Source organism: Leucoraja erinacea, chromosome 22 (genome assembly GCF_028641065.1).
Source record: "Leucoraja erinacea ecotype New England chromosome 22, Leri_hhj_1, whole genome shotgun sequence".
Classification (NCBI taxonomy): Eukaryota; Metazoa; Chordata; class Chondrichthyes; order Rajiformes; family Rajidae; genus Leucoraja; species Leucoraja erinaceus.
The window spans coordinates 30666001-30681061 of NC_073398.1; the positions used below are offsets into that span (position 1 = coordinate 30666001).

The 15061-nt window shown below is 46.2% G+C and overlaps 1 protein-coding gene across 1 annotated transcript in view; it reads left to right on the plus strand.

The window, feature by feature from the left end:
* Positions 1-15061, plus strand: part of plxna4 (plexin A4) — a 485825-nt gene that overhangs the window by 362859 nt on the left and 107905 nt on the right. Inside the window, 1 exon segment of the mRNA XM_055653389.1 lies at positions 3932-4046. Within this exon segment, the coding sequence (XP_055509364.1) occupies positions 3932-4046 (115 nt within the window).

Sequence of the window (15061 nt, forward strand, 5' to 3'; positions counted from 1 at the left end):
GACAGAGAGCTAGACAGAGAGACAGTCACAAACAGAGAGACTGAGAGACTGAGAGAGATGGAGAGCTAGACAGAGAGACAGAGACACAAACAGAGAGACTGAGAGACAGACAAGAGAAAGAGACAGAGACACAGAGAATCGCATGTTTATTTCGCATATGTACCGACAATGGAACAATGAAATTTTTACTTGCAGCAGCATAACTGGCTTGCAAATCCAATACACATATTAAAATGTATATATTTAATATTACAATATTATAATATATTTTAATTTATAAATTAGATAAATATTATAATATATTTATATAAAATATAAATTATAAATCTAAAATAAATATAATATACTATATATACATATGATAATAATACAGATAATACATATATTAATATGTATATAATCATATATAATGTATAAACAATATATATACACACAATAATAATATATAATACATAAATATAATATATAATAAACAAAACATCAATAAATAAATGGAAGGACCGTTCAGCATCGTGATAAGGGAGGGGACGAAGCTGCTCCAAGTACTCACCACACTGCTGTAAAAGCAACATATCCATGGAAAGGGGCTTTGCTGACCTGGTAGCTGGTAGTCAGCCTGCGAGCCTATCTGGCATAAGGCGAAAAAATAAATTATTAAAATCGAGATATGCCTCATTGTGGAGAGCTGCTTTCTACAGCTCAACTGAGTTTAAGCTTAATTGACAGCAGACACCTTGAGCTGCTCTGTCTGAGCTGCCGATGCAAGCTGGATGGGTTCCCGATTGCAAGGTGGACCACAAGTGAGAGCAGGAGCCTGCACAAGAAATGTCACAAATCTTCAGTTTCAGTTCCTGGCTCCTTTTGGTAACATGATGTCAACTTTCAGCTTTGACTTACGACAGCTGTACTTGGCGCAGCTGGTACAGAGACCCGGGGTTGGATCCTGACCTCGGGTGCTGACTGTGTGGAGTTTGCACGTTCTCCCTGTGACCGTGTGGGTTTCACCCAGGTGCTCTGGTTTCCGCCCACATCCCAAAGATGTACAGATTTGCAGGTTAATTGGCCTCTGTAAATTGTCCATGGTGTTCATAGGGAGTGGACGTGAAGAGGCGGTGACACAGAGCGAGCATGTGTTACAGCAGACAGTCGGCGCGGTGGGCCGAAGGGCCTGTTTCCATGCTGTATCCTTAAACTAAACTGAACTAAACTACACTAAATACAAAATATTCTTGCAAAAACACTCTCTGTGTAAATATGAAATCAACTTTAGACTTTAGATATACAGCACAGAACCGGGCCCAGTCCGCGCCAACCACTGATCACCCGTACACTAGTTCGATCCAACACACAATGGGGCCAATTTGCAGAAGCCAATGAAACCTACAAACCTGCACGTCTTTGGAGTGTGGGAGGAAACCGGAGCACCCGGAGCAAACCCACGCGGGTCACAGAGAGAACGTACAAACTCTATACAGACAGCACCCGAGGTCAGGATCAAAACCGGGTCTCTGGCGCTGTGAGGCAGCAACTCTACTGCTGCACCACCGTACATCCCCTTTAGTTCATCATTAAAGGCCGTCAAATATTAATTGTTTTATTGCCGCACCTACATGATTATGTTGGTCTGCAAGATGCTGAATAATAAATTTCATAAACAAACTGCAATTAGTGGCATTAATTCTGCTAAACATGCTGGTGCTTAAATTCCTCAGATCATTTGCTGAATGTTTTTCCCTCATCCCATCACTCCTCCCTGCCAAACTGATAATGCCAGCAGAAGGCCTGTAGAATCCCGGTGGAAATCCCAGCCTCTAAATTCCTAATGTGGTGATTACATTGGATTATTCAGGAGTGGACTGGCACCAATGATGAAACCTGCCTCTCCTTCACATGTTAACCCAAGTTTAAGATGTATGTTTGTAACTACAGGCATAGTTTAGTTTCAAGTTGAGTGTGAAGAAGGGTCTCGACCCAAAACGTCACCTATTCCTTCGCTCCATAGATGCTGCCTCACCCGCTGAGTTTCTCCAGCATTTTTGTCTACCTTTGAATTTTCCAGCATCTGCAGTTCCTTCTTAAACATAGTTTAGTTTAGTTAGTTCAGTTTAGTTTATTGACTTACAAAATTCTTAAGGGGTTGGACAGGCTAGATGCAGGAAGATTATTCCAATGTTGGGGAAGTCCAGAACTAGGGGTCACAGTTTAAGGATAAGGGGGAAATCTTTTAGGACCGAGATGAGAAAAACATTTTTCACACAGAGAGTGGTGAATCTCTGGAATTCTCTGCCACAGAAGGTAGCTGAGGCCAGTTCATTGGCTATATTTAAGAGGGAGTTAGATGTGGTCCTTGTGGCTAAAGGGATCAGGGGATACTGAGTTGGTTGATCAGCCATGACCATATTGAATGGCGGTGCAGGCTCGAAGGGCCGAATGGCCTACTCCTGCACCTATTTTCTATGTTTCTATGTCCCGTGTACTGAGGTACAGTGTAAAGCTTTTGTTGCGTGCTAAGGAAAGCGTCTGTGGAAAGGCTATACACAATTACAATCGAGAAGGCAGAAGGCAGTGGAGGCCAATCCACTGGATGAATTTAAAAGAGTTAGATATAGCAATGGGGGCTAGCAGAATCAAGGGATGTGGGGAGAAGGCAGGCATGGGTTACTGATTGTGGATGATCAGCCATGATCACAATGAATGGGGGTGCAGGATCGAAGGGCCGAATGGCCTCCTCCTGCACCTATTTTCTATTTTTTCTATGAGGCATTCACAGTGACCAGACACACGATAAGGGAGATAAATGTGTGAGTCGTAAGGAACTGCAGATGCTGGTGTATACCCATAGATAGACACAAACTGCTGGAGTAACTCAGCGGGACAGACAGCATCTCTGGAGGAAAGGAATGGGTGACACTTCAGGTGAGAACCGTTCTTCAGACGGAAAGATAGAGGCAGGGTGGGAAGCGAGAAACAATAGACAATAGGTGCAGGAGTAGGCCATTCGGCCCTTCGAGCCAGCACTGCCATTCAATGTGATCATGGATGATCATCCCCAATCAGTACCCCGTTCCTGCCTTCTCCCCATATCCCCTGACTCCGCTATCTTTAAGAGCCCTATCTAGCTCTCTCTTGAAAGTATCCAGAGAACCGGCATCCCCCGCCCTCTGAGGCAGAAAATTTCACAAACAAAGCCATAACAAATCAGGGCCTGCCACAGATGAGCTCAGTGAGGGTGAGGTCCATAATGGCCCATTGTTGGTCAGGGAAGGAAGGTGTGCTAGCGAGAGGGATACACACATGTAAACTGACCCTTAGTTCTTGATAAATTAGTCTGGAACTCTTCTTCACCTTGATTTATTCTAACACTCAAAACAAAATAAAAGCTAATTGTTTGACAGCCAGTTAGTTGAACATTTTAAAGGTGGTGTGATTGTACCGAACCCGAATGGTGGATGTGGATCTCTGCTCTGAAACGGATGATTTATTTAACGTAAAATAAGAAACTGAAGGCCCTGTCCCACTGTACGAGGTAATTCAAGAGCTCTCCCGAGTTAAAAAAAAAAATCAAACTCGTAGTAAGTATGTAGCGGGCACGTCAGAGCTCGGGACGTCCCTTAGCGGCTCGTAACACTAGCGGCAGGTACTCGGGAGACGCGGCAAGCTCGTGGAGACTCTTGAAGATTTTTCAACATGTTGAAAAATGTCTACGAGAGCCCCAAGTACCTACGAGCGGCTATTACCGTAATTCTCCGAGTTGGAATCAGGGGAAACTCGGGAGAACTCTTGAATTAGCTTGTACAGTGGGACAGCCCCTTAAAGGGTCTTGTGTTGTAGTAGTCAGATTGTAATTCACGAGGAACAGTTTGAATTAAAACGCTCATGGATTTTGCGATGCGTTGTGACTCATAATCCGTTTGTCTAATCTGTGCTACAGGTGCCTGTCATGTGTGACCAGTCCCTATCGATGTCACTGGTGTAAATATCGACACGTGTGCACACATGACCCACGGTCGTGCTCTTTCCAGGAGGGCCGGGTCAACGTCTCGGAGGTAAGGACGTGTCCATAATTACTTCCTCCTCCGACCCCACAGAGGTGCCAGAACCATTGGATGCATCAGAAGCCTGGAGTGTAATTCTAATTCACGACCTCTGCCGAGTTTGCCCTTGACTCATACTCGCAGCATGGTCGTCACGAGGTCGTAGGTAGGCCGTAGCCGGCCGTGATGCTAGTCGTAGGGTCTCGTGGCATCAAGTAGGTCGGGGCGTTTTTTCTAGCCTGATTAAAAATGTCCATGAATAAAAAAGTTTGTGAATTAGATCATGAAAGTGGGGCAGGCCCTTAAATGAGGCAAGAAGATCAGATTGAGACAATTGCATTGTCTCAACCTTCCTACTCCCTACACTCACTGTCCCTCTAAGAAACTCGTACAACTCATTTTCACCTGCCCCTCAGCCAACAATAGACCGCTTCCTTGATCATCGGTACTTTCTTTCATTTCTTTGTTCTATATCCCTGTATATCACCATCGACAGTATATCTCTCCTTTCCCTCTCCCCCGACTCTCAGTCTGAAGAAGTGCCTCCATCCGAAACATAGAAACATAGAAACATAGAAATTAGGTGCAGGAGTCGGCCATTTGGCCCTTCGAGCCTGCACCGCCATTCAATATGATCATGGCTGATCATCCAACTCAGTATCCCGTACCTGCCTTCTCTCCATACCCCCTGATCCCCTTAGCCACAAGAGCCACATCTAACTCCCTCTTAAATATAGCCAATGAACTGGCCTCGACTACCCTCTGTGGCAGAGAGTTCCAGAGATTCACCACTCTCTGTGTGAAAAAAGTTCTTCTCATCTCGGTTTTAAAGGATTTCCCCCTTATCCTTAAGCTGTGACCCCTTGTCCTGGACTTCCCCAACATCGGGACGTCACCCGTTCCCTCTCTCCAGAGATGCTGCCTAACCCGCTGAGTTACTCCAGCTTTTTGTGTCTCTCCTCCCTGGATTGAAAGCCAGGCTGCAGTGACGGAAATGCTGAGCCCACTCATGCCGTGTTCTTCGTGTGCAGTTGCGTTGACAGCCCATAGCATTTGCTTTTGTCTCGGGCACATTTGATAACAACAGGGAAAGCTGCTGGTCTTCTCGAATCGGGAGGCTGGCCAACACGAGTGTGCATTCACCCACGGCTGTGAGCTGCCAGGAACCTCGACTGGCAAAAGTAACACCAAATAAACAGTGTTGCAGTGACTGAGCCTTAACACTCGGAGAGCTTTGCAGTCTGATCCTCAGTTACTGATTAAGACTGCCAAAATGGCAACTCAGTGACTCCTTCTCAGGCTTGGGACCTGATGTAAGTGTGAGTGAATTCAGGCTGCAGAGCTCCTTCTGTTCTTTTGTGTTCTAATGAATGCCAAAGTAACTGCTTACCAAGTTTCCTGCTGAGCTCCTGTAGCCTCTGCTCTGTGGAGTTTACACTTTCCTGCCGTTGTCATAGAGTCTTACAGTAAACAGGCCCCTGGGGCCCAACCTGCCCACACTAGCCAATGTGCCCCATCCGCACTAGTCCCACCTACCTGTGTTTTGCCCTAATCCCTCTAAACGTGTCCTCTCCATGTACCCGTCTCAATGTTTGTTAACCATTGTGACAGTCCCTGCCTCAAATACCTTCTCTGGCAGCTTGTTCCATACACCCACCACCCTTAGTGTGAAACATTTACCCCTCAGGTTCCTAATAAGTATTTTGCCCCTTACCTTAGAAACATAAAACATAGAAATTAGTCTTTAGGCAATGCCCTTCGAGCCTGCACCGCCAAAATATGATATGGCCCAACTCAGTATCCCGTAGTTCTCGATTCCCTCTGATCCCTGGGCAAGAGACTCTAACTGTGTGTCTACCCCAATGATCTATTCCTCTGATGATTTTAGAGCACCACTCCGTGTACAAAAAGTTCTTCCATTCATCCTCCCTGGCCCCTCCAAGGACTAGACCCGTCTATTCAGCACCTGCCCAAACCTCATCCCTATACCTCAGGCCTCAACCTCAAGTGCCGGCAACATCCTTGTGAGAGGATGGAGGAGAGGAGAAGAAACTTTCCCACTCACCTCCTCATTCAACAATATTCCGTCGTCAGCCAACTATTGCTGTTCCTCTGACTGGAAACCAATGAAACAGAGGTTTAGAGTTTAGTTTTTTATTGTCACGTGTACCGAGTTACAGTGAAAAGGTTTTATTGTTGCCTGCTATCCAGTCAGCGGAAAGACCAGGCATGATTACAATCAAGCCGTCCACAGTGTACAGATACAGGATAAGGGAATAACGTTTAGTGGAAGATAAAATCCAATTCAAGATAATCCAAGGATCTCCAATGAGGTAGATTGGAGTTCAGGACTTCACTCTAGTTGGTGTTGGGATGGATCAGTTGTCTGATAACAGCTGGGAATAAACTTCCTGAATCTGTCTTCACACTTCTGTGTTTCTTGCCTGATGGGAGAGAGGAGAAGATGGAGTGACCAGAAGATGGAGAGGACTGGTCTTTGATTATGCTATTGGCCTATTACGAGGCAACCTGCAGTGTAGATGGAATCAATGGAAGGGAGGTTGGTTTGGGTGAAGGGACCTGGGCTACGTCCACTATTCTCTGCCATTTCTAGCCGTCTTGGGTGGAACGGTTCCCAAACCATGCTGTGATGCATCCCGATAAACCTACTTTGGTGGGGGAAGTCCTTTTTTACTCTGCTACTTGTACCCAGCTATCTCTGAGCAGAAAAGGTACCAATGACATGTTATCCTGATGCAGGGTCTTGAAACAAGACTACCCTTTTCATCTGATCTAGCCATCATTATACAGCACAGAAACAGACCCTTCATCCATGCCGACCAAAATGCCTCATCTCTGCTATTCCCACCTACCTGCGTTTGGTCCTTATTCTTCTAACTTTTTTTATCCATGTACCTATCCAAATGTCTTTTAAATATGAGGGGTAACTTTTTTACGCAAAGGTCTGTGGGTGTATGGAAGGAGCTGTCAGAGGAGATGGTTGAGGCAGGGACTCGGGTTAAGGCACGCATCGTAAGGCACTTCCCTCAGTCTGATGGAGGGTCCTGACCTGAAACGTCGACTGTCCATGTCCTCCTGAGATGCTGCCTGACCCGCTGAGTTTCTCCAACATTTTGTTCCTTTACATGTCAAGGAAGGATGTTGTGGAACCTAGCAGGTCTTCGAGATGGTGTTTCCTGACGTCCTTTGAGGCGAAGAATCTGCGCAAAAGGAACGCTGGTGGCTTTTAAATTGTGAAGTTGGCTTTGTTTTTTGCAGGGATATCGTCATAGTCAGAAAGTGTGGAAACAGGCCCTTCAGCCCAACTTGCCCACACTGACCAACATGTCACATCTATGCCAGTCCCACCTGCCTGCGTTTGGCCCAGACCCCTCTAAACCTGTCCTATCCATATACCTGTCTAAATATTTCTTAGACGATATGCTAGAGATTGTGAGTGGAAGAGAATTAGCGAGGGGATAACTTCCAATTAACCACTAGATTCAAACAAACATATTTTGTGATGACTTGGTTAGAGCTGATCAGTGAAGACCCCGGATTAGCACACAGATGTTGAGCGTAGATTCAGCAAGTTTGTGGTCTTGAGGCAGAGTGTTCAGTTCAGTTTAGTTTATTGTCACGTGTTCCGAGGTACAGTGAAAAGCTTTTGTTTTTGTTGCGTGCTAACCAGTCGGCGGAAAGACAATACATGATTACAATTAAACCATTAACAGTGCATGGATACCTGATAAGTGAATAACGTTTAGTGCAAGGTAAAGCCAGTAAGCCCAATCAAGGATAGTCTGAGGGTCACCAATGAGGTGGATAGTAGTTCAGCACTGCTCTCTGGTTGGGGAAGGATGATTCAGTTGCCTGATAACAGCTGGGAAGAACCTGTCCCTGAATCTGGAGGTGTGGGTTTTCACACTTCTATACCTGTTGCCCGATGGGACAGGGAGTGGCCAGGGTGCAACTCGTTCTTGCTGAGGCCGCATGAGGTATAAATGGAGTCAATAGAAGGGAGGTTGGTTTGGGTGATGGTCTGGGCTGCAATTTCTTGCTGCCTTGGATGGAGCTGTTCCCAAACCAAGCGTGTGATACATCCAGATAAAATGCTCTCCGCGGCGCATCTGTAGAAGTTGGTGAGAGTTGTTGGGGACACGCCGATCTACAGCAACTCTATAGGCTGCCCTGTGGTTGCTCCTGGTATGGGTCTGCTCTGCCTCAAAAGCTTCTTGCTTTCACCCAACAAACAGAAAACAACGGCCTGTTTCCCTCCTCTGTGTGCATATCTTTCATTCGTTGTTCTTTATCTCCCTACACCATCGTCTATTTCTCTCGCTGACCTTTTCCCTGAGTCTCAATCTGAAGAAGTGTCTCGACCCGAAAAAGTCACCCATTCCCTCCTCTCCAGAGAATGTGGCAGCATCTATGGAGCGAAGGAGATAGCAGAAGAAGAAGAAGGGTCTGAAGAAGGGTTCCGGCCCCGAAACGTTGCCTATTTCCTTCGCTCCGTAGATGCTGCCGCACCCGTTGAGTTTCTCCAGCATTTTTGTCTACCTTCGTTTTTCCAGCATCTGCAGTTCCTTCTTGAACACCTCCTCCCCAGAGATGCTGCCCGTCCCGTAGAGTCACTCCAGCTTTTCGTGCCTGACTGCGCTGGGAGCGTAGCCGTGATGTAATTTCCATTGAGAAGATGGTCACTTGGGTGTTACATCAGTGGTGTTTAACTGGGATCGATAGCTTCTCAGATCAGAGCAAATTGGGCACCAGGCAGTTTCCGCCTCGGATCAAGGCCGTGTCCTTCAGCCAGGGGGGCAGATTGACTACTCCAGGAACAATTGTTTTTCACCAGCTTTCAGTCAGTGGGCTGCAGTGATTGACAAATCTAATTAGCACACAAGGGCCTTGTGTCACAACTGAGACAGTAATGAGGTTATTGTTAATTCAGGGAGATTCAGTAGTTTAAGATCCCCTGTCTGCTGCTTTGGAAACCCGCCCATACTGAAGGAAACGGTGGGAAAATGAGACGAGGAAAATGAACTACTGATACTCAGCTTCACAGAGAAACTTCGCAATGGGAATTAGATCATAGTATCCACACTTCACATTTATTCTGCCAATTATTTTACGTTAGTTTAGAAATACAGTGGGGAAATAGGCCCTTTCAGTCCCCACACATAAACACTTTCCGATACCCATTAGGAACTATTATTATTATTTTTTTTTAAACATCTGCCAAGCCAATTAACCTACATACCTGTACGTCTTTGGAGTGTGGGAGGAAACCGAAGATCTCGGAGAAAGCCCACAAAGGTAACGGGGAGAACGTGCAAACTCCGTAAAGACAGCACCCATAGTCAGGATCGAACCCGGGTCTCCGGCGCTGCATTCGCTGTAAGGCAGCAACTCTACCGTTGCGCCACTGTGCCACCCTATTTCCTTCGTTCCATAGATGCTGCCGCATTCTCTGGAGAGGAGGGAATGGGTGACGTTTCGGGTCGAGACCCTTCTTAAAATCAATCCCATGTTATAACCCCTACCAAGAGTTGTTAAATGTGATCTGGTCTTGGAGTGGGAGAGTATGCGTTTGGGATCACAAACCTCAGAGTTACCATGTTCACGGGAGACTTCAATCAGCTCACACAGTTAAGCGAATGATATTCTGAATGAACAGTAGGAAGTTTAACCTTAGCATCACTGACAAAGCTTTACACTAGTTGACTTGCTGAACCATTTAAGATTCAAGCATGTTGCTGGCTCCAGGGTTCCAGTGTAGGCCAGATTAGGTTAGAGTATCGTCAGGGGTTTAACATCAATCCAGGAACTGTGTCAGCGCTCTAACTCATGATTATTAACATTCCATATTATTAACTGAGTAACACTTCCACGATTGGCATGATGGCATTGAATTACATGTCCATATGTTATCGGAGCAGAATTGGGCCATAGTGCTCATCAAGTCTACTCTGCCATTCAATCATGGCTGATCTACTTTTTCCTCTCAACCTCATTCTCCTGCCTTCTCCCCATAACCCCTGACACCCGTATTAATCAGGAATCTATCAATCTCCACCTTAAAAATATCCATTGACTTGGCCTTCACAGCCTTCTATGGCAATGAATTCCACAGATTCGCCACGCTTTGATGAAATAAGTTCCTCCTCATCTCTTTTCTAAAGGTACGTCCTTTTATCTGAGGCTGTGCTCTCTGGTCCTAGACTCTCCCACTAGTGGAAACACCGACTAGTATCGCCAGACAATTTATGCACAACGACATCCAGCAACTAATGCTTCAGCTTCAGATTCAGATTCAATTTTAATTGTCCTACAAACCTGCTCGTCCGTGTTACATGTACACTCGTCAGTATTAACGGTTCAGCTGCAGTTTCTGACCTGATGGTTCACCCTCTGGGGTCTTAGTCTTAATCCTGGTTTCCTTTCCTCATTGGTCCCCGGTGGAAACAAGTAACTGCTGCAGATGCCGGTTTACAATGAAAAGACACAAAGTGCTGGAGTAACCCAGCGGGTCAGGCAGCATTTCTGGAGGACGTGGACAGGCGACGTTTGTGTTCGGGGCCCTTCCACAGACTGATTGTTACAGGCACGGAAATCGCTATCAAAACTTGCGGGGGGTAGAGTTTCTTGCCGGCTGCGCACGCACGCGGTAACATTGTGGACGGTAACATCGGGAACTGACCTGGTTGGAGACCGACTCCCAACTCCAGCCGCAGCGGCTTCGTCCACCTCGGCCATCTCGGCCCTTCTAGTCCGTGCCGAACACTTATTGTCCCCTAGTCCCTGCACTCAGACCATAACCCTCCATTCCTTTCCCGTCCATACACCTATCCAATTTATTTTTAAATGATAAAATTGAACCTGCCTCCACCACTTCCACTGGAAGCTCATTCCACACCGCTACCACTCTCTGAGTAAAGAGGTTCCCCTTCTGTGGGAGGAAATCAGAGCACCCAGAGGAAACCCACGCGGTCCACATGTGGAACCTGCAAAATCCACACTAGGTCGGGATCGGTATCGAACCTGGGTCTCTGGCACTGTGAGGCAGCAGATCTACCAGCTGCGCCACAGTGTTGTCCACAGGGCACCAACTCTGGCATGAATAAGGTTACACAAAAAAGCTGGAGAAACTCAGCGGGTGCAGCAGCATCTATGGAGCGAAGGAAATAGGCAACGTTTCCTATTTCCTTCGCTCCATAGATGCTGCTGCACCCGCTGTGTTTCTCCAGCTTTTTTGTGTAACCTTCGATTCTCCAGCATCTGCAGTTCCCTCTTAAACTCTGGCATGAATAACATTAGCTCCCTCACAAGGAAAGCAAACTATTCCAGGTGTCTCTTCCCTAAACAGCTATCTTCATGCTGAAGATACAAGGGCCTGGGAAAACGGAGTCATTTGAGTAACCGCACAACTTGTGCCAAGCACCTGCTCTTCTTGATAGCGCCTCCTCTTTACCAGAGAGCTCGACCGTTGACCCAGGGACACGAGTTCAAATCCCACTCTGGCAGCTGAGGAATTTAAATTCAAGGAATTATGTAAAGCTGGAATTTTTGAAAGAGCTAGTATTATAAATTACCAATGCTCGCTGTGTGCTGGTTACTATCTTATCGTATGCAGTTAATCCTCAGAAAACCTTGAGTTTAAGAAGTGAACAGTGTCGGTGTGAAAAGCCTTGAGTTTGCAATTTTTATTTAACGTTTTCCTGCCCGAATTCCATTTACAAGTGAAAGTCAAACTAGGATTTGCCTCCCGTGCATTCCTTGATGTTCTTGCATCCTAATGCATGCTCCTTAATCATCGCTGCTGTTTTTGGCTTAGCCTGGTGGCAAGATGAGAGAGCTGGTCTCCTCTAGTTTCTTCTGCACAGTGGGCTTCTGATATTTCCCAGATACATGCAGCCAAGGCTAGTGCACGTGGTGAAATGTTGCTGGTTCACATTCTCTGTTTGGTGAATCAGTGACCACAGTTTGGGATGAAGAAGGGTCTCGACCAGAAACGTCATCCATTCCTTCTCTCAGCCTGTCCCGCTGAGTTACTCCAGCATTGCGTGTCTAATCACCGTTCATTATATAAGTGCTGAGCTGATATTATTATATCAGGAGATTGCACTTGTGGGAGCTAAGGACAGGGCTAGCATTCAGAGACCTGGACATTGATTCTATAACATTATGGGCTGCACAGTGGCGCAGCGGTAGAGTTGCTGCCTCACACCGCCAGAGACCCGGGTTTGATCCCAACTGCGGGTGCTGTGTGTACGTTCTCCCCATGACCGCGTGGGTTTTCTCCGGGTGCTCCGGTTTCCTCCCACACTCCAAAGACATACAGGTTTGCCGGTGAATTTGGCTTGGGTAAAAAATGTTAATTGTCCCCTAGCGTATAGGATAATACTAGTGTATGGAGATCGCAGGCCAGCACGGACTTGGTGAGCCAAAGGGCCTGTTTCCATGCTGGATCTCTAAACTAAACTAAACATGAGTTCAATTCCCAGCACTACAGCTAAGAAAATTAAATTCAAGTAATTAACTAAGAAGGTGTCCTTTTAAAAATAATTCTAGCTATCAGTAATGATATTCAAAAAATTGTTGTTGTTCCTTAATATCCTTCAGAAGAGGGAATCTGAATACTTTCAAGAGAGAGCTAGATAGGGCTCTAAAAGATAGCGGAGTCAGGGGATATGGGGGGGAAGGCAGGAACGGGGTACTGATTGGGGATGATCAGCCATGATCACATTGAATGGCGGTGCTAGCTCGAGGGGCCGAATGGCCTACTCCTGCACCTGTTGTCTATTGTCTACTGTCTAGCCTCTACTTGACTCCACATTCACCAATGGGGCAGATTTATAGCTGGCAATTAGACACAGACACACATTGATGGAGTAACTCAGCGGGTCAGGCAGCATCTCTGGAGGAAAGGAATAGGTGGCATTTTGGGTCGAGACACTTCTTCAGCCTGGGAGTCAGGGGAGAGGGAAACTAGACGTATGAAAGGGGACAAAGAACAAAAGAACGAAAGGTTTGAAAAGAAGAAATCAAAGATGACAACAATGATCAAGGAAAGGTGGAGGCTACAATGTTGCTGGCTTTGATTTGTTCTTTTCATCCCTTTCATTCATTTGTTCTTTGTACCTTTCCTTACCTCTAGTTTGTCTCGACCCGAAATGTCAGCTATTCCTTTTCTCCAGAGATGCTGCCTGTCCCGCTGAGTTACTCCAGCATTATAGACAATAGACAATAGGTGCAGGAGTAAGCCATTCGGCCCTTCGAGCCAGCACCGCCATTCAATATGATCATGGCTGATCATCCCCAATCAGTATCCCGTCCCTACCTTCTCCCCGTATCCCGTGACTCCGCTATCTTTAAGAGCCCTATCTAGCTCTCTCTTGAAAGTATCCAGAGACCCGGCCTCCACCGCCCTCCGAGGCAGAAAATTCCACAGACTCACAACTCTCTGTGTGAAAAAGAGTCTATCTTTTTGTGTCCCTCTTTGATGTGAACCAGCATCTGCAGTTACCTTCCTACACAATTAGGGATTTACGCTGTGAATGACTTTGAGAGTCGAGTCAAGTTTAATTCTCTTAAGCACCGACAATGGAACAGTGATATTTTTGCTTGCAGCATAACAGGCCTGTAAAAACACAGTATTCATTGATAACATAATAAACAGGAACAAAATTTCCACACTGCACGTAAGAAATTAATAACAAAAATCTCTCCAATAAGTTGGATCAAAGTACCTGTACATGGATTTAAGCCCCAGTCAAACATAGAATTTGTTGTGATACCTGCAGTTTATCAGGTCTCAGCAAGCCAGGGAGAAACTTGAGTTGAGGAGTTGAGGAGCTTCAATGCAGTGCTTCCTGTAGTTTGACCAAAGTACTTTATTTCTTGTCTTCAGTCCCCATCTCTCCCCCCCCCCTCACCCCCACCCCCCGCCTTGTTGCACCTGCCCACTCTCCCAACGGCAACTATAAGCTCCTTATCCAGAGCTGTGACCCACGGCAGACGTCTTTCTGCTTGACAAAATGGAGCCCAGCATTTGTCTGGGCAAAGGAATATGGACACACTGTGAGCGGACTTGGGCCACATATCTGAGAAAGGACGGGCTGCTGCTGGTGGAGAGGGTCCAGGGGAGGTTTACAAGAACAATCCCAGGAATTATCAGGTTAAACATACAGTGACCATTTGACAGCACTGAGCCTGTACCTGCTGGAGTTTGGAAAGATGAGAGGGGGACCTCATTGAAACTTACCGAATAATGAAAGGCCCGAATAGAGTGGATGTGGAGAGGATGTTTCCACTAGTGGGAGAGTTTTGGACCAGAGGGCACAGTCTCAGAATAAAAGGGGGGATCTTATAGAAACTTACAAAATTCTTAAGGGGTTGGACAGGCTAGATGTAGGAAGATTGTTCCCGATGTTGGGGAAGTCCAGAACAAGCAATCACAGTTTAAGGATAAGGGGAAATCTTTTAGGACCAGGATGAGAAAAACATTTTTTACACAGAGAGTGGTGAATCTGTGGAATTCTCTGCCACAGAAGTTAGTTGAGGCCAGTTCATTGGCTATATTTAAGAGGGAGTTAGATGTGGCCCTTGTGGCTAAAGGGATCAGGGGGTATGGAGAGAAGGCAGGTACAGGTTACTGAGTTGGATGATCAGCCATGATCATATTGAATGGCGGTGCAGGCTCGAAGGGCCGAATGGTCTACTCCTGCACCTATTTTCTATGTTTCTATAAAAGGGCGTAACTTTTGGAAAGGAGATGAGGAGGAATTTCTTTAGTCAGAGAGTGGTGAATCTGTGGAATTCATTGCCACAGAAGGCTGTGGAGGCCGTCCATGGATATATTTAAGGCGGAGATTGATAGATTCTTGATTGGTTAGTTAGTGTGTCAGGGGTTGTGGGGAGTAGGGGTTGAGAGGGAAAAACTGATCAGCGATGATTGTATGGTGGAGTAGACTTGATGGGCCGAATGGCCTAATTCTGCTCCTATGACTTGTGAACTTATGCTGTGG